At 43.6% G+C, this 27,254-nt stretch overlaps 1 protein-coding gene across 4 annotated transcripts in view; it reads right to left on the bottom strand.

Annotated features, from left to right (window-relative positions):
• The window catches only part of LDLRAD3 (low density lipoprotein receptor class A domain containing 3), a 115,051-nt gene that overhangs the window by 31,552 nt on the left and 56,245 nt on the right, over window positions 1-27,254 (bottom strand). For 3 of the 4 annotated variants that reach the window (XM_082760739.1, XM_082760736.1, XM_082760738.1), the window contains 2 exons: window positions 25,529-25,654; window positions 21,800-21,934 (listed from right to left, as the gene is read on the bottom strand). In XM_082760739.1, the coding sequence (XP_082616865.1) occupies window positions 21,800-21,934; window positions 25,529-25,654 (261 nt within the window). The remainder of the gene's footprint in view (window positions 1-21,799; window positions 21,935-25,528; window positions 25,655-27,254) is intronic. The other variant, XM_082760737.1, reaches the window with a different exon arrangement.

The raw sequence follows: 27,254 nt of genomic DNA, 5'->3' as shown, positions 1-27,254 counted from the left end.
TAATTTATGCTGCCTCTTGAAAACACTAAATCAAATAATAAATCTGTTAAGTGCCTGTGATCAGATGCTTACAACTGTGTGTTTATCACCTGTCATTATTTTCTGACAGCTTGGAGAGGAGCGTAAAAACAATGATGTTAAATCTAAACTTGCAGCCCCACTTAAGCCACAGGCATAATGTGCACGTAAAACAGCACCATGGTCACAATCTTACGAAGATCAAAGATCAAGTGAGAGTCTGCTGAAGATGGGCATCACAAAATTTATCAAGAGTGAAGTCCAAATACAGGCTGAAGTTCTCATCTTGCTGCAGCAGAACAGCCACACACAACTGGGCATCTCTACAAGGTGTGCTAACCTAGCCATTTAGGAGCTGTGGATGCACACGTTACTCTCAGAAAAAGAAAGGCAGCTCTTCTCTGCCCCTTTTCTTTTCAAACTTTTGCTAGAAAAAGTTAGTGGATATTGGCAGGTCTGTGCTTTGCTTGCATCTGCGGTGGACAGGACAAACGCTGCCCTTGCTTTTGCTGATGTCTGTCACTCGTCAAATACTGAACAAACACAGCAACATGATGACTAAGAGACACTAATAAATCTGGGGTGTCTAGCGTATTCAACCTTCAAGAACTAGCTAGATGCAAGCACCACGCAAACGTGAGTCAATGCTAGAATACACTGGTTTGGGTGTCACAGAATAATGTTAAAAATCCCAACTTTTTAGACTGTTGCAACTCTCATTATCTAAGAGAAAGCCTTAGTAAACAATCAACAAAAAGTTTATATAATCTCCAAGTACATCTTTGAGAGATGCAGGAGCACTTTTCTTATTTTAAAATTTGAAAAAAAAAAAAAGAAAAAAGGAAATATCAAGGCAGAAACCTGCTGTAAATCGCATTGTAGGATCACAGATGATCAAGGAACTGCATTCAATCTCTCAGTCCTTTGATTAGGATGGCCCAAGTGGCAAGGACGCTTTCTTTGATCCTTACCTTTATGATCTGCGGTGACAATTAGAGCTATGCCAAGAAGCCCACTGACAGATCATCCCTATATTTACACTCCAACTACCATAACAGAAGTATTTCTGAAAATAGAAATGACAGCTTTTTTGACTTGCAAAATTAGTTGCCGACAATGCAGATCCTCCTTTATGAACACTGAGCAGTTCAGCACCGAGGCAGAGCCCCGCGCATGCAGCTGGTGAGCGCTCCGAGTCACAGCACCGAGCTGTGACAGATGCTGAGCCCCCTGCCACAGGCTCTGCTCCTCCTTTGGAAGATCCTTTGGAAGACGCCGTCATCGAGCTGGGCTCCACCGAGACTCATAAGGAACACTCCCAGCCACAAAGAGGCTCGTACGGAGGGATCGTTACAGCCAGAGTATCAATACAGCAGCAGATTACAACGAGCACAAGACGTATCACCGACACCCTGCTCTGGAGTCCATCAGCAAAGCAATTGGCCATGCTGGCAGGAGCAGCAGAGATGTTCTCATCTCCCTTGCCATTGGCCTGTATCACAAACCACAACAAATCCTGAAGCCACAACGGACTGGAGAGTTAGGGATGAAGAAATGAAATTACATCATCATTCTTTACATCTCTGAGGATTAGGAGGGTTCCTCCTTTCAGGCAAGAAGGACGATTTCAGCTCAGGATTTCAGTAAATGGAATGTGCAGCAAACCTCTGCTCATCTGTGTGGCTTCAAATACCCGTGTGTCGGATTAGACACGTTCTGCTGAGCAGCTCTATCTCCACTGCAGCTCCTGGGGACACAGACAGTAATCTGAAATCAAAACCGCCTTGGCCACATCATACAAAGTGCTGGTTTGGAATAAAACTCACTACACTGAGGAAATTCGTTGAAAATGAGTAAGTGACTGTGCCTGAAGACTTCGTGCTGGATAGGTATCACCTGGCCTCCTCCAGCTGACTAAACTCAGCGTTAAGACTAACGACAAAGCTGCTGGTTGAGCAGGTACACAAATCTAAAATTAACGCTGAGACCAACTTGAAACAAGAGAGTTTGAAGGCAGGCTGCATTTATCATCCATACTTTATCCATGGGCATCGAGTTTAATTCCTCGGGACTGAAAAGCAGGGGCTTTTTGTGTGTGTGTTTGTTGAAGAACTACTGACTGCTTTTAGCAATTCTGCTGTGGTTCTGAAGCAGTATTACCCACTTCCATCAGGAAAAGAAAGAAACAGAGGGTACAGAAATAATCACAGCCACTAAAATTTTATGGGCAATTATTATGGGCAAAGTACGCAAAGAATTAATAGTGCCAATGGATGCAGCCACGTCCTAAACAAGCTGGATGTTAACCTGATGTGATACCAACTGAAAGAAAAAAAGACTGAAAATATTTGACAGTACATTCTCTGGATTATTAAGTGTCTAAAAATACCCTTGGTCAGCAGCTTTCCCCAACACGAGCGATCTGTTCAGAAAGACAAGTCAGCCTCCCACTAAATCCTGATCAATAGAAAATCCCCATGATACAGAAACATCTCTTGGCAAGTCAAACAGCCAGTGCTCTGCACATCCACGCAAGCAGCGTAGCATGGGAACCAGTGATTACAGTACCAGAAAGCTAGGGAGGTGCACAAGGAGGCAGTGCACAGAAAAGTCTAAAAGTTAGCATGCAAGCTGCACGTTACTGTGCCTTTCTGTTTACATAGCTGCTCTGAAAACTCACGTAAAATACATGCTTCCTTTGGAAAAAGTGGCTGCTTGGCAAGCAAGAACCAACCACGTGGTTACTTGTTAATAGATAGAAACAGAATGCTCTGAATGCATCTAATTACAGTAATGGGAACCAGAAGGGAAAACATTATCCTCTGGAGTGACAGAGGAGATGGCAAGTTGTTCCGATAGGAAATCAACCATCATATTATTCCAGAGCTTTCTACGTGTAGTCCAAAGAAGAATGATCTTCCCTGTGCCGTGGTATGCTAAACACAAACCACACCCAGCATGTAGGGGATGCCTTTGGTAGCAAAGCAGAAACTGCGCGTATAAATGGTGTAACCCTGGCACAGCACAGATATATTACAGACAGCACAGTCACACACAGCATGACACCACCACACATAGTCACACAGTGTCTATAAAACACTAGAAAACCCCAGCCAAAACAGAATCTAGTTTTCTTTACCCATACAATGGGAGCACAAAGCTGGTGAAATGCAGGCAGACTTATTCAGGAATGGCTCGGTGTGTTTCACCTTTCCGTGACAGAGCCTATGTGCTTGTAGTCATGGCAAATTACACACAACTTAGACATTCAAGTGCAAAGTTTCTAATTTTAAGGTTAATCTTAAGAAAGATCTACCTCAATTTTCACATAGGAAAGTGTCTGAAGTGGCCCGTTTTCAAGTAATAGAAGTATGAAGAAACAGGTATACTGGCAGCTCTGGGGCAAAACATGGGAAGCAGTCCAAACATTAGTTCAGATTTCAAAGCAATGACTATATCAGGCCAGGAAAAAAGTGTTTTGAATGTCAAAATCCATGGTGGTGAATTGCATATGCATGAATCAAGCCATGAAGCCATGCAAAGGAAACCACCACCAGCAGAGTTGATCTGGATCTGCTGATTCCCACAGGGCTGTGCCCGTCACAGACGAGGATATTACTCCAGGAGGCAGAGCCCTGGCTGATGACCGTGCTGACAGCCAGACTGCATTTGCTGAGATGGCTCACCTCTGAAGCAGTATTATTAGCAGCATCTGGCTGCAAAGACCAAGCCAACAAAATTCAGGTCCTTACCTTGCTGGTGTGAGAAGGAAGGAAGATAAAGCATTATCAGAAGGATGCGCTGTAGCACTAGTAATGGCAAAGTAGCATTCAAACCAAACCACGATAAAGATATTGCAGAGATTATATTGAGTAATCATCAAGGTATTGTATGTTACTCTAAGGTTTAAGCCTTCTCATTGCACTGGAGAAATATATATACACATGAAAATGAAAAGAATTCGTATTAGAAAATGGATAGCCATCTCTAGCTACACATAGCTTATTAAATGTTCTGCAATGATCAAACTACAAGTCTTCTAGTGTTGAGATGCCCCATTTTGCATCTTCAGGGCACAACAGAGAGGTGGAAGAAAGTTCTTCACTGACAAACAAGGCTGTTTAACACAAAAATCTTATCTCATACCAAGCAATAATCTCGCCTAAAGGTGTAGGGTTTTTGGTGGTGGTGGTGGGTGTTTTGTTGAGGCTGCCACCTACTCACTTGCCCCTGCCGGCTCTCTATAACCATCCCTACTTCTGCCTTTCCTTTCTGATTGAAGTTTGTTCAGATCCATTCTAATAAAGCATACTTCCAGGGAAGGAAAACAGCCACATAGCAGACTTTACTGAGGCTTCTCTTCTACCTTTTGGTAGGTCAACTACCTGAAGCAGGAGCTCCAGCAACTGCCCTGCTTCATGCTTTGGGTTTCAGCAGTTCCCCTCCTTCCTCCTCATGCTTATCAGCTGTGTAACCAACAACAAGCACAGCTGGCCTTCAGAAGCGAGGGGAATAAGGTTTTGTCAAGTATCACCCTCCCCACAAACACGTCCTGAATATGCATGGCAAAATTAAGGTTCCAATACTGATTTTATTTTTTCAATTTTTACCAGATAGCCAGAGATACATGTTCTTAAAGCATATTCCTTTCTACATATTTTCAACCAAAGCACGGCCTCACACACCACGCACCTGTTCTTCAGGAGAGCTAGCTATTAGCAGCAGTCCACCAAGCCTCAGTGCCATGCATACAATGCAATGTGGGACACTGCCTCAGCTGGCAACCACCACTGTCAGACAGTCAGATTTGTTTGTTTTATCCTGTCACGATGCTTTAGATTCTTAAAGATTAATTATAAATCAAAGCAACATGACTCCCTTTCAACAGAACAGATAGTTCTGCCTGGCTTTTGCAGGATGCATCCTATGCAGGGCTCTAGACAGACACTTATTCTCATGGCAACTGCTCAAGTTAAAAAAAAATGCATTTACATGATGAGATTGTGAGATAAACTCCTGGAAACCAAGAATTTCAAAGTTAACCATCAGCTCTTTGTCAATGCTAATGATGTGCATACTTGTGTGTGTGTGTGTGTGGATGGGCAACAATCATCTCCAAAATGAAAAAACTGCATTTGCATTATATTTTGAATTTTCTGTCTTGCTTGGGTTGCGGATTTAATTACTTTTTAATACAGGCTTCTTGTCCATTTTCTGGAAAGGAAAAAAATGTGGTCCGTAAAAAATGAAATTTATTCACAGAACTTCATTGCTTTAGCCAAGTAATTATTTAAGCTGTTTTAATGTTTTGAAACCTGTGTCTCAAGTAATCAAACACCACTTTAAAGAAGCTGTTCATGATACTTGTGAATGCAGTTGCTACAGCAATTTACTCTCAGGTTATTAGCTCATTGGGTCTCGTGGGCCAAGCATAGGATTAGGGTATATGAGTTTCCTGAGATGCATGTGATGGTGTGAAGAGAGGGAGAAAGGGAAAGAAAAAGAAAACACTGCTGTGAACAGTAGAAACAGGAGTTCTGCGGATGAGGCAGCCATTTTTAGAGAAAGCCTCAGCATCGTGCTAGAAGATTCTGCAACGTTCAAATGCTTCATTCGGACTGAAATACGGTCCTGTACTTCAAGGTTTCAACACCTGATCTGCAGTTAATTTTTGGCATTTTTCACAGGACTCTTATTGCAACGTCTGTGCCCACTGCCCTCGACACAACATGCCTGGAAAGCTACCTAAAACCAGAACTGCCACAGCACAAAGCGCTCACCGAGAGCAAAGCGACTTCTGTCAGAGCACTCAGACTCCCACTTAGCCTTCTGGACTTCTCCAAACACGTTTCTTTTGAGCAAGTTATTCTAATGAAATTAGTTTTTGGTAGTTCATGAGGAAAAATTGGAAGCAAAAGGCATCTAACTGAACATGGAGAGAACCAGCCCGGGCTCTGGAGGCCTACACGAAGTACTGTGTTTTAAAAACATACATTTGACAGATAAAAACATAAGCAACATGAAAAAAGATGCAGTAATAGCTTTATCTACCTGACCGTGAGTCAGTACAGCAAGATCACTACGATCTGTAGGAACGAGCACCATGTTCTTGCCAAGACTCCCTACCGCCGTGCAGCCCCACCTCAGCGAGCCCAGCCTCTGCCTCCATCACAGCGCGGGGCTCAAGCAGAGCCAGCACCACAGCCCGAACAGTGAGCACTGCCAAGTGGCAGCAGGCAGCTGCCTCCTCCTTGTGAGGTTCGTGAACTGGTGGAAGCAGAGGCCGCGGCTTTCTGCAGGGCTGGCAGAACACGTGGCTAAGCTACAGGACGGAACGAATTGGGAAAAGCCGGGATGACGCCATCTTCTGCAAACGCGCCCACTCCGAGCATGACAACACTCGCCACCCACACTTACCTGCCACAGGACAGCCCTGAAATCCTCGCCCTCCTCTCCCTAAGCCAGCACGGTGGGAAAGGGTCTCATCTCCCACTTATGTTTACTTTTCTGTTTTTTCCAGTACTGCTCCTACACCAATGGAGCCAAAACCACACCAACCACACGCTGCTTTTTCCCCAAAGGCTGTCTGCCATCTCTAGTGGCAAACAGCCCCAGGAACCTTGGACAAAGAGATCCCCCCTTCCACCCAGCTGAACTCCCTCTGACAACTTCTAATGCCCACTTACCGCTTCAGAAGTTTCTGCTTAACACTTCAGTATATTCTTCCAGCAGTAACACGTTTATTAAGATCTCCCAGTAGCTCACCAACTGGCAATGAAACACTGGGATGAAACAACAAAATGCAGAGAACTGAGGACTGGAGGGGTGGGCACAGCCCCCAAAGCACCGGATAGAGGCTGGTTTCCTGTGCCGACCCCAGGCTCTGGGCAGGTGGCCCTTTATCTTTGGGCAATGTACAAGGTGGATGTACGCAGCCCATTAACATGTTGCACCCCAGCAAAGCATACAGCCTTCCCTCCAGCCTTCTCCCTCCTCTCTGCTATAAATGGCTCAGTGATGTGGCACCAGCTCTTCCTGACACTTTCGAACGTGGCTTGTGGGTCTGTCTGCAAAAAAAACAATCTGATGAGATGTCCTGAAAGCAAAACAAATGCTAGCAGGTAGCTGCAGTTCTGGAGAATGTGACAGCTCACTTGCACAGTCAAAGGAATTGCAGAAGTGGCACTTTGAAGTCTCACCACAGAAAATGTCTTTAAAATATATTAAAGAACAAAAAAGCCCAGAACATTTTCCAAGCTAATTAAGATACTTAACACTGCTCTTAAGCAGTATAAATACTTTGAAGCTGCAAATAAACCGTTCTGCAAAAGGAACTGGCAGAGAAAGCGATATACATAATGCTCTGAAGAACAAGGTCCCTCAAGTAGTATCACACTGTCTCATTATTTTTTAAGTATTTATAAAATTATGTCAATTATATCCAGGTTTGAAATGGAAACTAATGAGCCAGTAGGCAGATAGATTTAAGTATTTTATAAACTGTGATAGGTATAGTTTCAAAGCAGTAAACCAAAACAAAAACAAAATGTAACAACATAACCCCACAAATCCCATCTCCTCTTCTCCTACCCTCCCAAGGAAGGTCTCCTCCTAACCAGATCTTCCTTCTGGACATTTCTTGCAATACTTGGCAAGTAAGACATGCTTCTGCTTCCTGAGGAGAAAGGAAGCTTGTTTTCATGCAATTTAAAATGCCTATGACAATAGATGCTGTCTTAGGACTTGCTGGGGCTGCCGCAGAGCTGCTGCTTTTAGCTTGCAGCCCCAGGCACAGTCCCCAGCAAGGAAGGACCTGGCCACCACCTGGCCAGGCTGGGGACAAGGGTCTGGACCTTGCTCCCCCGAGCACCTCCATGCTGAGCACTGGGGTGGGCTCTGGCTAAGGGACAGCCAAGCAAAATGGAAAAGGGAAACCCTGAGCAAATTTTCCCCTCCCCAAGCCCACAGGGCACACATTCAGCCTGAAACTCTAAATGTAAGCTGTGCGGGGCAGAAGGAGGCCTTGGAAATTGCAATCTAGCAAAACAGAAATAGGTTATAAATTCAACTAGACTGAGGGTGGAGTCATGTTTTTATTATCAGTCACTGACTGTGAGAACCAACTTAAGTCACTTCCATCCATGGGGAGAGAAACCAGTGCCAAGAAAAATGAAAGAGAATCCTTATTTGAATGTTGTTTTGAGATCCAGAGATCAAAAAAGCCCAAACAGTGTAATAAATAAATGAAGTCATAACATCTGCATCCCTCCTGTATTCCTCTGAAATGATGCACCTATGCAAACATATGAGACTTGGGAAAAAAACAAAAACAGAAAACAGAGGACAGAAAGCGATGAGGACATCATGAACCACACACCAAACATGAACAGTAAGGTCCACATTTAAAGATGAAGCCAGAGAGCAACAGCTTAATAGGTTCCTAATGACAGAGTGGGCATGAATTCAGCTTGATCTCACCACTGAAAAATTAGCAAGCCAGAAGGCATGCTCAGTTCTACCTGACCCTGTCTCAGGACAAGCAGAATCTTCTTGCAAGAGTAATTTAGCAAGCGTCAGCAACAACCAGCCTGAGACCTTCATAAAAAACGCACGCAGAATGGGTGTTCACTAACACATGGTGCACATTCATGGTATGGGTTACAGTAAGAGTGGAAGTAAAGTAGTGCGGTGGTGGTTTTTAATCAGTCTTCATCCACAAAACCTGAGGTAAATCCATTCCTTGATTTGGGTTCCAGGTATATCTAAGAACTAGAGAGTTTGTTCTCCATATAAAACAGAAAGGAAAGGTAAAGGTTAGCGTCATTCCCTATCTGCAATAAATGACCTGCACTTCAGGTTTGTAGGGGCCCAGAAACCAAGCAGGGAATGTGATACTCAAAGAGTTTTACGGAGCTCTAGAGCAGAGGTGAAGTCAGAGCAGGAAAGCTCACTGTGAGAACTGCAGGTAGAATAATCACCTGGGAACCGCAATGAAATCCTCACTACCTGAGGATTTGAAGCCTGCACTGCACGAAGCCTGGCAGAGCGGCGCTCACAGGGCAAATGGAATTGGCAGGGAGAGATCATTTCTGAAGCCTCTACCTAGGAGGGAAGTGAAACAAAAGTCCACATGGTGTCTGCTCAAACTGGTGCTCTCCCAAGCAGAGAACAGTGCTGCCTGCCATTAAGTTTTCTACAGTGCTTTGCTTTTTATCTCCTTTTTAAAAATCTGTATCTTACATAAAAAGGTGGTGTTTTCAAATATGCCTAAGAGCACAGAACCTACTAAAATTGGCATTATTTGTACATCTAAACAGGCACTTTGAAAAAAAATCCACCATCACAACTTTTGGTTTTCTTGCTGAAACATAACCACAGCACCCACATAAGAGAGACATTCCTTTCCCTGTGTGAAAGGGATGGAGGTACGCAGCACAGGAGTAGAAGGGACAAGAAAAGAGGAAGAGGAAAAAGCTAAAGAAACCCCTTCAAACAGCCAAGAGAAGAGATGAACACATTGCGAGAGAGAGAGAGAAGAATTTGTTGGGATTACACTTCCAGAGGCAACAGCCATAAGGTTAATGCAGCTGTTTTGGAGAGGCAGCCTTGTAGCGTCTGGAACAGCAAAGAAGTAAAAAAGGATGACTTCCTCTCTTGGTGGTTTTCTCCCCCTTTTGCTCTCCTCAATCAGCTCCAGAGATGGAAAAGCTTAGGGAAATGCAGTGCAGAGCACTCAACCCTGTTCCAAATGAAGAAGACTTGTGGTTGAAAAACATCAGAAACCCAGGAGAGATTTTCTTCCAACACACCACTCATGGATGCACAGCCGTGACGAACGATGCAAGATGACTTGCAGCAGGAGCCTGCCTTCTGCCATACTGCAGGGTCTCCTCACCTTCTTCCCTTTGACATAGGAGTGAGCAACTTTAACTTGCACAGCTCCTGCTTTGCACCAACTGCTGCAATGCTTCGTTTGCTGCCATGCGCTGCGTGTGGCAGAGGGCTGATCTGGGTCGCTCCCAGCTGGCGCCCAGGAGGTAGATTATTAGCCTAGCTCCTGTGGAAACTTCCCTCTCCAACAGAAGTTTAATGCAGCAGCTTCTTCCAAGACTCCCCCTTCCACTGCACGTGCTGGGTTCCGGTGTCCTACAGGAAAACGCTGCTGCCAAAGCTCGGAGCTAATGGCAAAAGCATCAGGAGGCTGCTCCCACCTGGCAAACCGCATGCATGGAATCGCTAGCAGTGTCAGATGACAAATGCTATAAATCAAGGCAATAAAGCATACGTAGTACAAATCATGGGGTAAAACAGGTGGAAAGGAAATTCCTGCTCTAACAGCTTTAGCACAACTGGATCAGGAATTGACTCCCACTCTTACCTGTGACTTACACTGAACTTGTAGCATTAAGTCTGTTGAAATTATAAACAAGATGCACATTTGCTATGAATACCGCCAGCTGGATGATATTCTCAGAGGGCCACTATCTGGCACTCGTATCAGAGACAAGAGACATGTTCCATATCAGAGAGCTGTATGCAATAAAGGAATTTCTATCCAGTCTTCTCAGAGATGTATGATTTCTCCCTCATTTTTTTTTTGTTTTCTGAATTTGTGTGTTCAAAGCCTACACCACCGCCTACCCCTCCAGGGTGACACTAGAACATAAGTACTGAATAGGAAAGATTTACTTGAACAGAGCAACAAAATTTGATAGTATTTTAACTCTGTGTAGGTGACCGAAGTCTGAATTCAGCTTAATGTAGAGCTCCCCTTGTTTGATGTGTCAACAAAAGCCAAAACCAAGCACATGAAGAAAACGTGACGAGAACTGGAGAGAGAAAGAAAGCAAACTAACAAGAGGAAAAGGTTGGGATGGCTTATAGGAGAGAATGCAATAAACAAAACCAGAGAAGCACAAATTTGACATCATCTAAAATGATGAACACAAAATTGGAAGAACATGTTCAGTCTGTTTTTTCTGCTCTGTATTTATACTAGGTTTTCAGGAAAGATTGAACTCAAGACTGATGTACAGATAAGAAAGGCAGAGACCAAAAGCATTCTTGTATCTTATTGGAAAATTCATTATTAGGAGGTTAGCTCATTTCTCAAGTGTTTTTCCACGTTGCTTGGTTTCCACCTCTGAGAAGCCATACAGCTTGCAAAGGCATCAGGCTGCACCTTGCTGCAGTAGGGCAGCCCACGAGAACGCCTCAGCGTGCTTCCTCAGGCACCTCCAGCCAGATTCCCTCACGTACAGCGTCCTGAATTACATCCAGTTTGGCCAGGAAAGTACTCTCTGGATATTTTCTTACAGTTATCAGTCATAACTAGAATCTGATCTCTCGCTGCCACCAACTAATCATCAACTTCCTGGGATTTATAAATCAAGAAGTGCTGAAAAGGGCAGGCTGGAAGACAAGAGAGAGCCCAGCAGCGGCTTGTACAAACACTCAGGGATTCAATCACACGGGTGTTGCAAGCTCAATGGAAAGAATAAGATGTGGGGCTCAGGAATGTAAGCCTTGGCATCTGCTTCATCACAGAAACAATGGTATGGGTGGGTGTAAGGGCTGATTGTTACCACCCTCTCAGTCTTCACGCTGTATCAGCTGGATACCACAGAAGAGCAAATGGCAAGACTATGGGACAAGTGATCCTTTCATAACACAAAACACAATTTTATAAACTAGGAACACAACTTAAATCCTTCCCATCATCTCCATCCTGTTTGAAAGCCAGGCTCTGCACACTACTGCCATGTGTCACGTTTATCACAACAGCTGCTTCAGTCCTCCCATACCTGCTGCAGCCACCCTGCTGTCTGAGCCCAACTCTTACAGTCCTCCCAGTCCAACTGATCACCAACATACCTGCTCCGGGGCCTGGTCAGCCAAAGTTGGATTTACTAGCAAGCGTAAACAAGAGCAGAAAAAAATTAGTTGGAATTTGCTAGCTTTTGAATGGACATGTGGTCTTCTCACCCCCCTGCCTCTTCCTGGTCGATTGTAGTCATCCAGCTCCTAACCAAGGAAATAACCTCCCTCACAGCGTTGCCTTCTTTGAGTCATATGCTTATTGTTTTCTACTGCTGGAGTGTAAAATAGGGAAATTAAATTTGACAGCAAGTTAGTCTCCATAAGGGCATTCTCTTTCCCATAAAATATTCCTATAGCTATGGCGTCTCACACGGTTCAGTGCCTTGCAAAGCTTCCCATATATTTGCACGTAAGATCCCTTTCCCCCAAGGCTAGTCCGAGCCATCTCCCTACAAACCAGTCAGCAAGGCTCCAGCCACTAGGGACTTCAAAATCATTTGGCATAATACTTCAAATTTTAGTTAAAGCGTTCTTGAAGAAAACTCTCAGTCCTAAAACTTGTCCTTTAGAAGACAAACCTTAAGTCTTCATTTGTAGAGGGTAAATCACGAGCACCATCCACCATGGAAGAGCCTATCTCAAGAAGTCTTAGAAGTGTTTTCCTGGACAGCCGTCACTACAACGAGGTTGGTGCTTCCTAGCTATTCAGCACGTAGGAAGGAAAGGGAAATGAGGATCTAGGAATAAGCAGCTGAACAAATGGAAAATGCTTGTTTAAATCCCTGAGGTTTTAGTACAGTCGAACATATTACCTAACCTCTTAACCAGAACATCGGATTCCCAAAATTATTTCCACTTAAGAACTAGTTGGTAATTGCTGCGTTTACTGTGGTGCAATAATGCTATTAAAATAAATTAAGGGAAGGGAGAGAGCAGACCTTGAAGCTCCTGCTTTGAAGCCTGGGAGGATGTAATTTGGCACCGATGCCCAGACCTCACAGTGACTTGCAGGTGCACAGCAGCTGACAGATAATATTCAGAAATGATTCATGATATTTATTTTCCTCACATTACTTTATAATCCTTCATAAAGCTTTCAAAAGTAAGAAGTTTGGTATTCTTCCTCTGTAAAACAGAGATAAGGCATACGAGAAAAGTTTACCCCAAATGCCCACGGTCAACCAGGTCAACGGGAGGAAGAATCCAGGCGGCTGTCACTGCTGCTCCCTCTGTGCTCAGGACATGAGAAATGCACCCCGGTTTCCAAACCTTCAGCCAGGATAATGTAAGTACTACTTAACTACAGGGTGCAGGTACAAACACAACTTCTGCACCCAGTGCTCACCAGATCGCTGCTTTCCTCAGCAGCCAACATCTACTTGGACATCTGATCTGGATTGGAACAGAGATACTAAAAGCTAGTTTGGAGACCAGACGTGATGGCACTCCCTCACTGTTCCCTCTGCACTCCTCCCTCTGCTTGTTCTCCAGGTTTTACTGTTTGCATAAACTCCGTATTACAAATGAACAGAAAATTAATTATTCAGCTTCTAATTCCCATTGCATGTTGATGTTTATGTAATTGAAAACCATGTAATTGCTTTATGTTTTTAACATCCCTTATAAATATGGATTTTTAACGTAATCTTTTACAGCAAATTAGCACAGAATATCTGGTAATGTGAGATGGGAGCTTGAGTTAGTTTGGCAAGCTGAGGAAGCAGCGCACAGACTGAAGACTGGCATGGTGTCTCTCACCACTTCACAACTTGCAGTAGGCAGAAAGCCTGCTGTGGTGCCCAGCTTTCCAAGAAAGCTTGATCAGATTCTGGGACCTGAGTTTTAATGCAAGAGCAGCGAAGAAGGTAAAGCTAAGAATTCAACAGCCCCATCCTTCACAGATTTACAGGTACTGAAATGCTTGACTGGGGATCAATCTTGGTTTAATCTGAAGTCTGGCAACAAACTTTATTTGTGGTGGTAATCCATTTGCTTATCAAGTTTCATTTGCTAGTTTTAGACCAGGCAGCGTGAAATACCTTTCTTTGGAACCCCAGTTGGCAACTTCTTTAGGTTTTAAACATCACCCTGAAGCAATTTTTCTCCACAGTGAACACAGCAGACTGGTACAGCAACTGAAGCATGACCTGCAGTAGACACAAAAGCCATTTGCTTCAGCTGCACAAAGTTAACACTCCCACTGACCTGGCTGGAACCAGCTTTTCATGCCCACTTCTTCTTCCAGAAAGACGTGGAGATGTCTAGTAGCCACGCTGATGTTAATAACAACACAGCTGTGAGGTATCCCTCAAATACATACAGCTTCCCACTCCCTTATTTATCTTAAAATACGTGAAGTTGTATTTTTTGTAAGGCAAGGTAAAATTGTGGCCATGCCAGCTACGTAAAGCCACTTACAGAAAAACAAACAAACAAACAAAAAAAAACATAATTAATCTAACCAAGGATTTCCCAAGAAAGCAGACACGAGCTGTCCAGGCCTAACAAGGTCCCCCCAACACAGGGTCTTCTGCCTTTGAGGGCAATTCTGCATTTCTCACTGCTCTCCTCCGATGCAAGTGCAGTGCACCAGCACAGCTTGTAGCTGCAGAGACATCTGGCTGACCCAGCCGCACTGCTTTTATTCTTGCTGAGCAGATGTCAGTAAAACTTTTCAACAGAGCTTGGTAACCCTGCTCTTGGGGACTGTCTACACAGAAATCATGCTGATTTGAGTCAATTACATAATTGATTCTGTATTAAACTGCTGCAACCTCTGCCTATAGACACTAACTTTTACACCTGGTCATGTGGACTTGCTTGTGGCTTTACATTTTAGTAAGAACACCCATATGAGCTTTGACAGAGCTCACATGTCGCAAATTATTCCCAGATATAACCGAAGCTGTGAAAAGATACAGATTTTAACCATGTGCAAAACTAGTTTCAGCTGGGGACAGAATTGCAGCCTGACATTTTAGGAGCCACATCCACCAACTTTACTGCAGCAGCTGCAGGAAAAAAATATAAAATAAAGATGATAATAATAAAAAGCAAAACCCAAAAGCCTCACACAGAAGATTCTGGGATGTTTTCTTCCTGCTCACGCAGGTCTGAGCAGCAAAATTGATCTTCAATGTAATCCTGCTGCTGACAAAAAGAACAACTCAACTCCTAAGGAGCAAGAAAATTCTTGTGCTCTCCGCTCAATTTCCTGCACAAACTTCTTAAGGTAGCAAGCTGCCCCTGTCATTCCCTTTAGGAAATCATTTCTAATTAGTGGTTACAGACACAAGAATGCCAAACCAAGATTTGTGAAGGCACTGGAGGTTAAATTAGCATTAGACTTTCTGCTGCCATGGCCAGCAGAGATAGGTCTCAAAGCTCGATTTATGCTGAAGCGTTATCAGCTAGCTCAGATCAACGCCAACAGTCAGGCTAAAGACCAAGCATTGCCACCCGGAGGAAGGTGCAGGGCTGACGGGCCAGATGTGGCAGGAAAGCAGTGCAGACCAGCTCTAGGCTGGGCTTGGAAGCAGAATTAAAGCAGCCAGGTCTGATGAATGAAGGTTAGGGCTAGAAAATGAAGAGGTGGCCAAGGTAACTCACTCTGCTAGTGAGAACTCTTCAATACTTAAACCAGAAAACCTGTGCGGTGGCCCTAAACCACAAAACCTTTGCTGTGGCCCTTTTCTCCCATTTGCTATGACGATGACTTTTTCCAACAACAAAAACAACAAAAGACCTTCCTGGTACTGAAACTGTGCTAACAGGAATTCAGGTTTCTTTTTTTTTCAAACAAACAAACAAACAAACAAACAAAAAACATTATAATCCTTTTCCACCTTACCTGGAGCTGTCATCTTTCTAGAGAAAGTCAAAAATCAACCTGTGTGCCTTTCATCTGGATCCTCTCCACTGCCAGCGAACAGACCGGGGGGCTGTGCCTACTGCTCTGCAACAGGAGCCTTCCCCACAATTAAATGACACCGACACCTTTGAAAAGTTAATGCAGTTCAGCAGCCAGGACATTGCATGACATTGCCAAAACGTATGGTGTATTTCAAACACCCACATGCTGTTAAAAACTCGTAGAAAAAGTATTTGAAAGGAATTGATTTTTACTAATGAGAGCTCAAGGGAGAATTTAATTAGCCCGAAGAACAATGGGAAAAAATGTCCTTTATTTTAAACTTGTCTTCCTCTAGCGTGACATTTTATCACCTGTTTTTGAAGTTTTGAAGCACAGGCAAAGAAACTGGATACTCATGTCATCACCTTGTTCTGGAGCTGTTAATGAGGCACATGTAACAAAGCGAAGATAAAAATATCTGGACACAATTGTTAAGAGCTCTTATTTCATCTCTGCACAGGTGAGAAAAAACATGCCACTCACAGCCTCAATTCCCTAATCAGCCTCTGGCTGAAAGCAAAGTCGCTGATACATGGTTACTGCCTGCCTGCACTGTTTTTGAACCTAGCTAGAGAACCACAATTTCAGCCCCAGCTACAAAAAAAATAAAAAAATAAAAAAATAAAAAAAAGTTTTGTTGCCGGTTTGGAGACCTGAAGTCACTGCTGGACTGTGGATACATTACAGCTGCTTTTAGTGCAATAGCCACTCTCCCAACAGCGTTGGGCTAACATTTGGGCACTTCTGTTACTCTGCCAAAACGCTAGGCCAAAGTGCCCAGCGGCACCACAAGGCTTCTCCCCAGGCACATACGCCTCTTCTGCACAACCCCCCCACCCCTGCGAGCTGCAGGAGCTGCAAGGCGCAGCAACTCGAACACACTCGTACCAGCTGCACAGGCTTCTCCCTGCGATCCCTGCTGCAGCTTTTTACACTCCCGAAATTGCACAGCCCCCATGCGCCATCAAGTTAGGATTCCTCTCCTTGCCCTGCTCAGAAGTCACCATGCTTCCGAACTGGGCTGGGGCCATCTAAAACCTCTGTGTTATTACCTGCTGTTCAAATTAAATGGAAAAAAAAAAATAGAAAGGAAAAGCCTGGCTTGAAAGGCAGCAGGGACTGTGGTGTGAAACCCACTGCTGGAACCAGTTCACAGGCGAACTGATCAGCCATCCAAAATGCCAGTACTGATGAGTACCAACGCGGGCATCCTGGAGCTCACCTTACTCCACACAGAGGCATCAGTCTGCTTTTTGACAAAAACCCTCTCAAACAATCTCACGAGGAGAGGAAAAGGGAAAGCAGCACCCTGAACTTGATCAGGGAATGGAGAAAAGACAGAATGCACGGTTGACAGGATGACTTCCATCCAGCAAGTGTTATAAAACAGGGTTATTAGAGAGATAAATATGCTCAGGCATCGCCTCGATTTAATAAAACATTCAGTGACATTTTATTTGTATCCCTTCGTAAGTTTGTGCTTCTGTTCAGCCTGCCTCCGAGTATTAAATTCCAGCTGTAGGCTGAATTGGACTGAGCTGACACACGGTAATTGCCAGTTGAGCTCCACTTTACAGACTGAGTCAATAATGAGACAAAGAGAGACTCGGTAAGGGGAAACGCGTGCAGCCAGACCCGGCTTTGGGCAGCCTAAGTGATACCACAGCACTGGGGAACTCCAGGATTTCTGGTTGCCATCTGCAAAGGGCTGGCTACGAGCTCCACACGGAGCAGGTTGCTCTGAGAGCTATTTGTTTTGTGGTGTTTATAGGTCGGGTATTGTGTTGTATCACTGAAATTTGGAGTGTTTGTTCCACTCGGCTGTCAGCTTGTTTGACACGGTCAGATTTTTCAATTTGCAGCATGCTGCCAGTTTTTACACAAGCAATTTATATATGCCACGGAAGAAAGATCAGAGACTTCTGGCAACTGTGTACGCTTCTAAATTTGTTTTAGAATATTGGGGTACATCAAAATCCTAATGAGAATTCAATTAAAAATACACAACACTAAATAAGGAAGCGTCCACATGTGCGACAGTGGCCGTTGCCAAATATATTGCAGAAATGTAGCAGAAATGTGCAAATGTAGGGCACCTGCAAAACACGTGGTGTGCAACTTGACGGCGGCGGCACTGTTTGCCAACAACTGCGGAGCTCCAATTGTGGCCACGTTCCTGAAGCCAGCCCCAGCCCCAGGGACTGTGGACCGGCTGCAAAGAAACTCTCTTTCCTAGGCAACGGGGTTAAGGCTAATAAAGGTATTTAGCAAACTTAGTAGGAAAGAAAAGAAGGGTCGTGAAAGGAAGAGGAGTTTGAATTCAAATAGCCAGTGTGCTTTTGTTGGGGCTAAATCTTTCTAGCCCAGCGGGACAAAATGGAGGAGAATTTTAAGGAAGAAGCACTGTGAAAACACCTTCAGATTAAAAGCAATTAAAGGAATAAGCTAGGTAGCCCTAGAGCTGAACAAATTTGCACAGTTGTTGAAAAGTATTAAGAACAAGGAATTCCCTTCTAGTTTGGTGGACGGCTGGCAGAGAGTGGGGAATCCCCCGTGCTGGGCAGAAGGCCGCTGGTTACCAGCAGTAGATTCAGGGCATGGGAGGGACTCGAAGCTCCAAGAGGAACAAAGTGGATGGGGATCCAGTCCTAAAACCGGGCAGATACTCGGATGAATGTACCACAGACTAGACCAAGGGAAAAGTCTGGCCGTTCAACTTCAGTGCTGGACACCAGAGACAAGTGGAGTGTGGCTGGGGTAGGAATAAAGGAACAGCTCTGAGGATTGCCAAGGTTAAAATACCCATGTTGGGAATGAGAGCAGAATCATCCGACTTGCTTCTAGATTGTCATGGTTTAAGTTTTTAAACTCACCCTTTCCCCCATGATGTACAGACCCTTTTAAGATACGCAGCACTTGCTTGCACCCTGAAGATGCGCAAGCCCTTGAAAGATGTGCAACAAGTGCTAAGGAGAAAGAAGGGCAGGAATGTGTTTCCAGAAATCTGACCCTCCTCCCGTTTTTGCCTTGGGGCCTGTGTCTCCTCCCCCTGTCCCCAGACAAACCCAGCCCTATTTCTGACTAAAAGGAATCGTTATAAACCCATAGTTTCAGGCTCACCTCAACTCACAGCACTCGAGCAAAGCCAGTATTCGTCAAGAAGGGTGCATTTTGAATGTTGACCTGGCCTTGACATGGGACACACTTTTCAGAAGGGGGTTACACTCCTCTTTTCCAGCCTGCAGAGCGACTGTGCTTGACTGAAACGAAGTCTATGAGTGAAGGAGCACCTGACACAACCCAACCAGATATGCTACTGGAGCCTTCCAGTAATGACAGCAGGATAAAGGAGGCCTTTGAAGTCCATGGAGGAGTAGGAAGGGGTGTTAATTTAGAAAACTTGTCAGTAAACCCAAGAGCAGAAGGAGAGCAAAGTACCAATTAATAATTCACACTTCTATTCCACATGTTATCATAGTATCTCTAAACAGTTTGCAAACATTGATTACGCCTCACGACATTCCCCTGCAGCAGACGAGCAGAGATGAAGCTCTGCCACCAGCCCGGATGTTACTCTGCCCGCGCTGTGTTCAGCTGATCTGTGCCTCTTCTTCCCCATCTGTTAAATGGCGATAATGACACTATCATACTACAGGGAGTGGTTCAAAAGCTTACTGATTGCTAAATCAACATTTTTTTAGATAGGAAAGTAGCACACAAGGGCAATCTCCTATGTCAGACCGCACTCAATTACACTGAATTAAAGCTACTACATTTGACATGATAACATGCCTGGTGGAAAGAAAATCCTCCATCTTGCCTTTACAACGCCCTACAGATTTGCTTTGCTCTGTCCCTAAGCACCCAGAACACTCAAATTCCAGTTAATGACCAGGATTCTTGGGTGCTGTGTTAACACAAAACTCATCATAATTATGGTAATTATAAATTACCATAGAAAGAATTGAGAGAAATGAAAGAGACTGTCCACTGTAGCCTCTAATTCTCAATTAACACAAAGTACTTGGTGTGTTTGGGAGCCAGCACTGACATACCCATAGCTGCGAACTCCAGAGGGAATCTTCATTTACATTCAGATGGGAAGCTGAGCACATTACACTGTTTAATCCTCGCTTTGAAAGACAGGTATACAAACGTATCCCACTTACAGATGGGGAAATGGCAATTCCGGGAAGCTCTTCAACTGCCAAAGGACAGAGACAATTGCACACACACCCCACAACCAGAATTTCACCTCAGAATCTCCTTATTCCCGATCTTGTCCTTTGAGTGCTTTTTTTTTTTTTTTTTAATATATAAATAAAAACACCTCCTTGCTGCTCTGGTCCTAATGAAAGAGTTCCTTTTTCCTTGTGTGGGGGCTCTTTCATGCATAGAAGGAGGCAGAATTGCTTTGCATAACCCCCTTTACTAATCTGACTTTTCCAGAAGGACCAAAGATAAAGACAAAGTAGCGGCTTCATGAAATACAGCTCTTTTCTTCTCCTGAGCCTGACAGTCACTTCCAAAAGCAGATTGTCATGACAACAAACAACCTGGAGGCAATCCAGCCAATTAATCTGCAGAGGAAGCAGCCATCCCAACCTTGGAAAAGAACACTGCTGCTTCAAGCTACCGACGCCAAAAAAACAGAAACCCAACAAAACCTTACCACACACATTAATCTTATTAGGCTGCCCTAGGCCCATAGTGAAAAACAATTCACCCCTCAGCACAGCAGCACTACTGCAGTAGCAATACAGAGCGCTAGCCGCTCACAAGCCCTTTTTCCCTTCCCTTTCCCCAAGACAACTGCAGTGCAGGAGGCTCTCTCTGAGCTGAGTTACGTCTCTGGGACGTGACACAAGCTGGGCAAGTACCAGGCTGACCCAGTCAGCTTTTACATCTTGAGCCCAACACAGAGCTCGTAGGTTAGGCAGAGAAACCACACAGCAGAGCTCATCACACACCACTGCTGTAAACCCTCTTTTGTTGACATCGCTGCTGCTTGTTTTCCCTCTTCCCTTATGAGTTGTCAAGAATATTTATCACCGTGTTGAGCTCTGAATTATTTTCTCTTTCATGAAGGACTAAATCATCAGTGCAGCTAAATATTGAAGTAATTCTCCTTCAATTTCTCAGATTTCATCTTTCATACCCTGCCTTATCTCTCCCTTCATGTATCCTGCTCTCTATAGGTCCCAGCGCACTGCGATATCCCCGCAAACATCGACCCAGTCTCCCTTTTTTTCTACTCTGGTCTCTCAGAAGTAACTCAGACATGAAAACGTTTAGCAGCTGATGCCTGATACACATCATTCGTCACCCTCAGGTCATTCATATATATTTCATATTTCATAAAGCACCATGGTACTAAGTTACAGAAAACAAATGCAGGGAACACTGTATGCAGAGATAGAGCAAAAGTTGAAAAGAAAGAAAAATGCCAGAGATTGTGTTTTGAGACTCTCACCAGGCTCAATACAAACAATTTTCAATCATTAGTAAAAACTTTTTCCTAACTTCATTTTTTTTCTCCTCATAAAACAGAAATTAAAATGGGTAGGAATGTGTTCTTTCACTGTAGTCTTGTCCCACAGTGAAACATACCCTGCAGAAAATAACTGAGCAACGAGGATCTAAAGCTTTAAGCCTGCATGGACTTACTCATCTGGTAAACGGACAGACCACCAAACTTCCTCAAAGTGAAGTTGTATTATTGATCCCTCCGGGTCCAATCCGTCCCTCTTGGAAGTCACTAAACGCATTCCCAGCAACTTTGGCGAGCTCTGGATGACAGATTATAAACACTTCCTGCAGAAGTGCATTTTTATTAATCTGAGAAAGATAACAGTCCTCTGAACACCGATAATGAAATACACGCATACACACAAACACACACGGTGTTTCATTCATTTGCAGGATCAGGAAACCACAGCTCTAGCAAACACAGAGCAAGCCAACAGAATCATATTTTCTACTGTGCCTGCTCCACATTAGTTGAGGTTGGGATAATGTTGCAGATTAGAATAAAAACCCTATGCCTACCTTGAGGGCTTTCGCAGCTTTCTTCATCACTGTTGTCTTGACAGTTATTTTGACTGTCGCAGACGAAGCTTTTATCAATGCAAAGACCATTTTTACAGTGGAATCGGGCAGTAGAGCAAAGCAAGGGATTTGCTGCTGCGAAAAGAGAAAGTGAGATCTTTCATTAGAGACTCTCCTATCGGGCAGTGAAATAGCTTTTAAGCAATCAACAACAACAGGTCACAATGCAACAGTTGGTCAATTCACTGAACATGTGGGAGTAACTTGGCAATCAAACACACCTTGTCTCTCTGAGCAGAGGGAGATGAAATTTCTAATTCATACAAGATTCATTAGAATTAACAGAGGTTTAGTCCACCCACTGCGTGATAAGCCTTCTGTTCACTTTCATGAGAGTCCCTGTAACGAGCACTGTGCTCAGCTTTTGTTCACCCTGAAGACAAACGGAAAGCAGCACTGCCTTTTGCTTCCCCTTATGACAAACTCAGTTTAGCTCAAGTCTTATAAGCCAACAGTCCCAACTGAGAACTACTGTGTAGGGTTTAATTTACCACTGGTTCTGTTTTTTCCAACTTGCTTTTTGGAATTGATACAACGGCAGCGTTGACACTTCTCAAATTCTCAGTTTGAATTTGAAACTCCTTTTTGAGGGTAATACACACCCAGAAAATCCTTTCAGGAAAACAAGGCCCTGTGAGTTAGGTGAATGCACGCTCAGTAAGAACAGAACAGTATTTAGGCAGACTCATTTAGGTAGAGCAGTCTTTTCACCCACTGCAAACCTCGCACCTTACAGCTTATTTACTGCTCTGTCTAGTCTCATTTACAAACCTGAAGCAGCACAGTTTCAGCATTTCTAGGAGATTACATCACAGCTTCAATGTGTCTCACTGCCAAGGAGATTTCCTTGATACTCATCTTTGTTTTCTCTTTCCTAATTCCATCCTTCTACCCTTAGCTATCCCCCAGCATACATAACTACGTAATCCCTCCTTGAACAATGTTTGCACCCTGCACATACAGCGTAGATAGCCTTATCTTCCTGCGTAGTCATGGCTTAGCTGAGATATGCATAATTTAGCAGTTTTTAATATCTCCTCATAAATCAATCTCTCTGTCCCTTAATCATTTTTGTCACTCTTCTCTGAACTCCCGCCAACTTTTGGTAATGAGGTGACTGAAACCGACTGCAGCATTCCAACTGAAAATCTTAAAAAGCTGTTTAGATGCCTTGTCTGCTTCAAAGTGCTTCTCTGCCACAATAACAAAGGGGATTACAGCTCCCAAATACTGACTGGCTTCCTATTTTTTTATTCCTTAAAGTAAGAACTGCCCTTAAAGAGTCTTTCAAAAATAAAAAGAAAAAAAAAAAGACCTTTAAAGTCTGCTATGCATGTAATCTGCAGTATACATAACAAACACTCCCTACATCTGGGTAATTCCTCCAGCTCCCCAAAAGCACATTTATTATGAACATGCCAAATCTCCTTTGGTCTGGAACTGCCGCGTACTTGCAGAGCATGTTGATTTGCAGGTCACTTCAGGGCCTACAGCGCTGTTTCTCTACATAAGCAAAGCTGTGACAAGACACTTAGGTATGCTGGAAAATACCACGAGTGCGCTTAAATGGCAAAGAGAAAAAGGAAGATCAGCGGCCTGCTGTTATCAGCTGGAAGGCCCTGTTGGAGCTACATGCTACAAGCACATGAGAAATTGAGGAATTCATAACTATCTCCAGGGTGGTTGTTTTAAACTGAAACCTGCCATTTGTCTGTCCACTACCTACAAGATATTCAAAGCACGCTTGTATAACCCATTTGTTCAAGTATAACCCAACGACTGCAATGTAATATCCCTAGCCTTCGATCTTCTTCCACTACCCTCATCCCCGCTGTAGAGGTGCCATCTCCCTGCCATAGCCTCCCAGGAGCCAAAACACTCTGGACCAACAACAGATGGCACCTTTAAAGGATGCTCACACTGCCATAGGGACCTCAACATGTGGGGGAAGCACACAAACAAGAAAGGCAAGTCCTCCAAGAAGTAGACAGTGATAGATCACGGCAAAGACTGCCCCTTTTGTTATCTTTGAAAGCCGGTGTCTGTTGGCCTCCTCCTGACCTTTAAATGACATTAAAAGGAAAAACCCAGCCCGCTCCAACAGAAGAATGAGCAAGTATTTGCTTTGAGCTTCCGCCTACAGACCCACGCAACATCAGGGCTTTTACCAGATCCCGATAATAGCAGCAGGGCTGCTGGATCGAACGTAACCTTTCCTTACTGCTGTGATAAATCCCTGCTAGAGTTACAGATGGAAATGGATCTATGCAGCCACACGCAAGGGTTTCAGCCCAAGTCAAGTAGTACTTCAAATGATATCTCTGCTGTGACTTCCCTGCAAGCTGCTGAGCAACTCAGGAGCTGAAGCTTGTGTCTTGGCAGGCACATCGGACTTTGAGAACCTGCTTCTCCTTCCAAGAACCTGTTTCACTAAACAACCCTTTCTTTGCTTTTTCGTTGTTTGGTAACACGTATAAACAGAGAAGACTAAATGCTCTGATAAACAAATAATTAATCTTATTCGGTGACAAGAAATGAGAAAATAAAAATTAAACAATTTTATCATATTTGTACATTTGCCCAATGTGAATTGCATTTGAGCACAGAGAACCTGTTAAAAGCAAACATGCAGCTTAAATCTCATTTCAAAATCACAAATGGGTCTTAACGTAATATGCAGACATTAAGTACAAAAAAAACAGAGCTAGATCTTATAAAAAGATCACTCCTACTGATTGGATCCTTAAAATGTTTTGTTTGTTTGTTTGTTTGTTTTTTTAAGGCAAGCCCTGTTTTTGTGATGTAGATTTCACACATGGTTCTCTATCTCTGACAGCAGTGAGAGGCTACATTTTGAGAGTGTTGCTGATTTTGCTTGACAGTGCACACAGTAGCACAGGCTCCATCCTGTAGCAACGATTGGATCAGAAAACATCTTAAAATTAACCGGAAAAAAAACACTGCTGAAGAAATCATCCACTTACATTGTGAAAATAATGCAGCGAAGAAGAGGTGGAGAATATACTAATGAAAAAGACAGTGTTTATGTATGTGTAGGTGGAAATTGGACACGACCAAAACCAAGATGAAAGCAGGTGAAACCTTGCCTTCATTAGTTAGGCCATCTGCCATTATAAAATGCAGTGGTTTGCAAAGCAGTTGGATGTCACCCTACCACCAGTCTTGAGCTGCTTGTTGTAGAGACAGTTGTTCTGTTGCATAAGTCTCATCTGAGCTGCTGAACCAACAACCATGAAAATACACCCTGTAACAAGTTGTAGGAGGCAGTGCCAGTGCCTGACAAAACTAAGTAACTAGGTTGGAAGGGAAGATTTGCAGCTTCCCTTCTGCAAACAGCAGTGCTTCAGGATGAGAGAACATACACACCTCCTAAGGAAGATGAAGGTAAGGCAGTGATTAGGGCAACGAGGTTGATGAGACTCCTCTGAGGTGAGAACTAAAGTTTACATTTCCTTTTGAGGCAGATTTGACTTATTTTATTAACACTATCCATATTCAGTGCAACTGACAGACTCTCAAAAAAGCAAAGAAAGCACACGTCACCTAGGTTATCTGACTCAAGCTAAAGGCTAGCTAGGATTCCATTCTGTGTACTATAGATAATGTAAAAAATATATATATATGCTTTCACTCGTGCTTTTTACTTACTGCAGTTCTCCTCATCGCTGCCATCGGGACAGTCCTCAAAGCCGTTGCAGCGGAAGCGGCCGATGATGCAGTGGATGCCGCTGGCGCAGGGGAAGAACGTGGCACCACACTTGGACTTGGCTTTTGCTGCAAGAAGAAAGGCACAAAAGAGGGTGAAGATTAGGGAAATGTCTTACAAAGGTTAAAAGACATTTTTGTAGCAGTACAGGGTGCTCAGAGAAGCCTACACGTGGAGAGGCCAAGGCAGATAGGGATAATGAACACGGCAGCAAGTTTGGAGAATTTGGGATCTGGAGGAAGAAATGTGTCAAGACAGGCATATAAAGATGCAGGAAGTATCCAGAGAGGGAAAGGGGAATAGAAAGATATGAAGTGAGTTAGTGTCTTTGTGAAAAGATGAAATATAAGAAAGCTTAATTAAAGTACTTTTAAGGCTGTAAAAGTCAAATTCAAAAAAAGAAAATGCTATAATTAACACTGCCGTTACTTAGCATAGTTTATAGAAAAATTATATAAAAATTATATAAATTTTATAGAAAATTATATAAAATTGGGTGCAAAAGGAACATGAATTGCATGAATTGCATCTGTTACTGTACATCTCTCTATCGTATGGCTTCCATTATAAAGCTCTTCAGGACATAAACCACATCTATTTCTATTTTGTACTCGCACAGCAATTCATAACACTAAATACTAACAATGGCATCAGAACATGTTTAACAAATGATTACAGAATCTCATTTGATCTCAAGCACTTTGCATTTTTTTACTTCACTGCACAGCAACTCTTCATGGCAGGGAGAAGGGAACACTGCCCTGAGCAAGAGTAATGCAGATGCTTCCTCCACATTGCTCAAGGCAAGCACCAGTGCAGTCTTGTGTTATCACCAGCCTAGAAAAAAACAACTCCCAAAGTAAAGACAATTGAACCTAATTTAGATTTTTTTCTTCCTTCCCTTTTTTTTCAGATTAGCACACAACCTGATTTTCTGCACAGACCCTGCAGTAAGTGCCCTGGAAAGCAGAGCCTGGCTGAGGGCAGGGAGGCGAGCACGGAGCACGCCAACAGGCCGTGATGCCGCACACAGACCACTCACACGAGAACAACAGGAAAGAAGCCAGCTCTCTAACTTCAGGGATTTTGTGTACATTTTTCCTTCTTTCCCTAATTCTACACCAAACGTACAAGACGTGTTTACAACTCCCAGGTTTTGAGATGTGACAGATCTGGAGATGGCGGTGGCAGGCAGTCTTTTTATGTAGCCATATGGCATACCAATCCGACAACGTGGGCAGTTTTATAAGGTCAGGACAAAGTCAGGGAACACAGAAGTACAGACAAAACAACAACAGAAAGTATACTCAATGGGGACAAGCAGCTTCGTTTTAATTTGGAAGGGAACCTCTTTTGCGGGGATAAAAACGAAGTGCAGCTGCAGCAGAGCCATCTTCCATCACTCAGTGCAGTACATATAAACAGCTTTAAACCACAGCTACAGTAACTCTTGCTTGATTTAGTGGCCTCCCAAGGCAAATTCCTACAAGTTCCTCTGTTACATGTTTTTCTTCATTATTATACCACTAGTTTTAAGTTAGGATTATGGAGTGTAAAATGGGATGTATCACTGGGTTGCAGATATTCAAGTACTACACATTCTGAAGAGAATCCAAGATCCAAGGTCTACTTATGAAAAAAAAAAAAAAGGAGCCATTACTTTGTAGG

The sequence above is a fragment of the Aythya marila genome (genome assembly GCF_965140915.1).
Source record: "Aythya marila genome assembly, chromosome: 5".
Lineage (NCBI taxonomy): Eukaryota > Metazoa > Chordata > Aves > Anseriformes > Anatidae > Aythya > Aythya marila.
The sequence above is the reverse complement of the archived record's forward strand: the minus strand, read 5'-3'. Positions and strand labels throughout refer to the sequence as shown.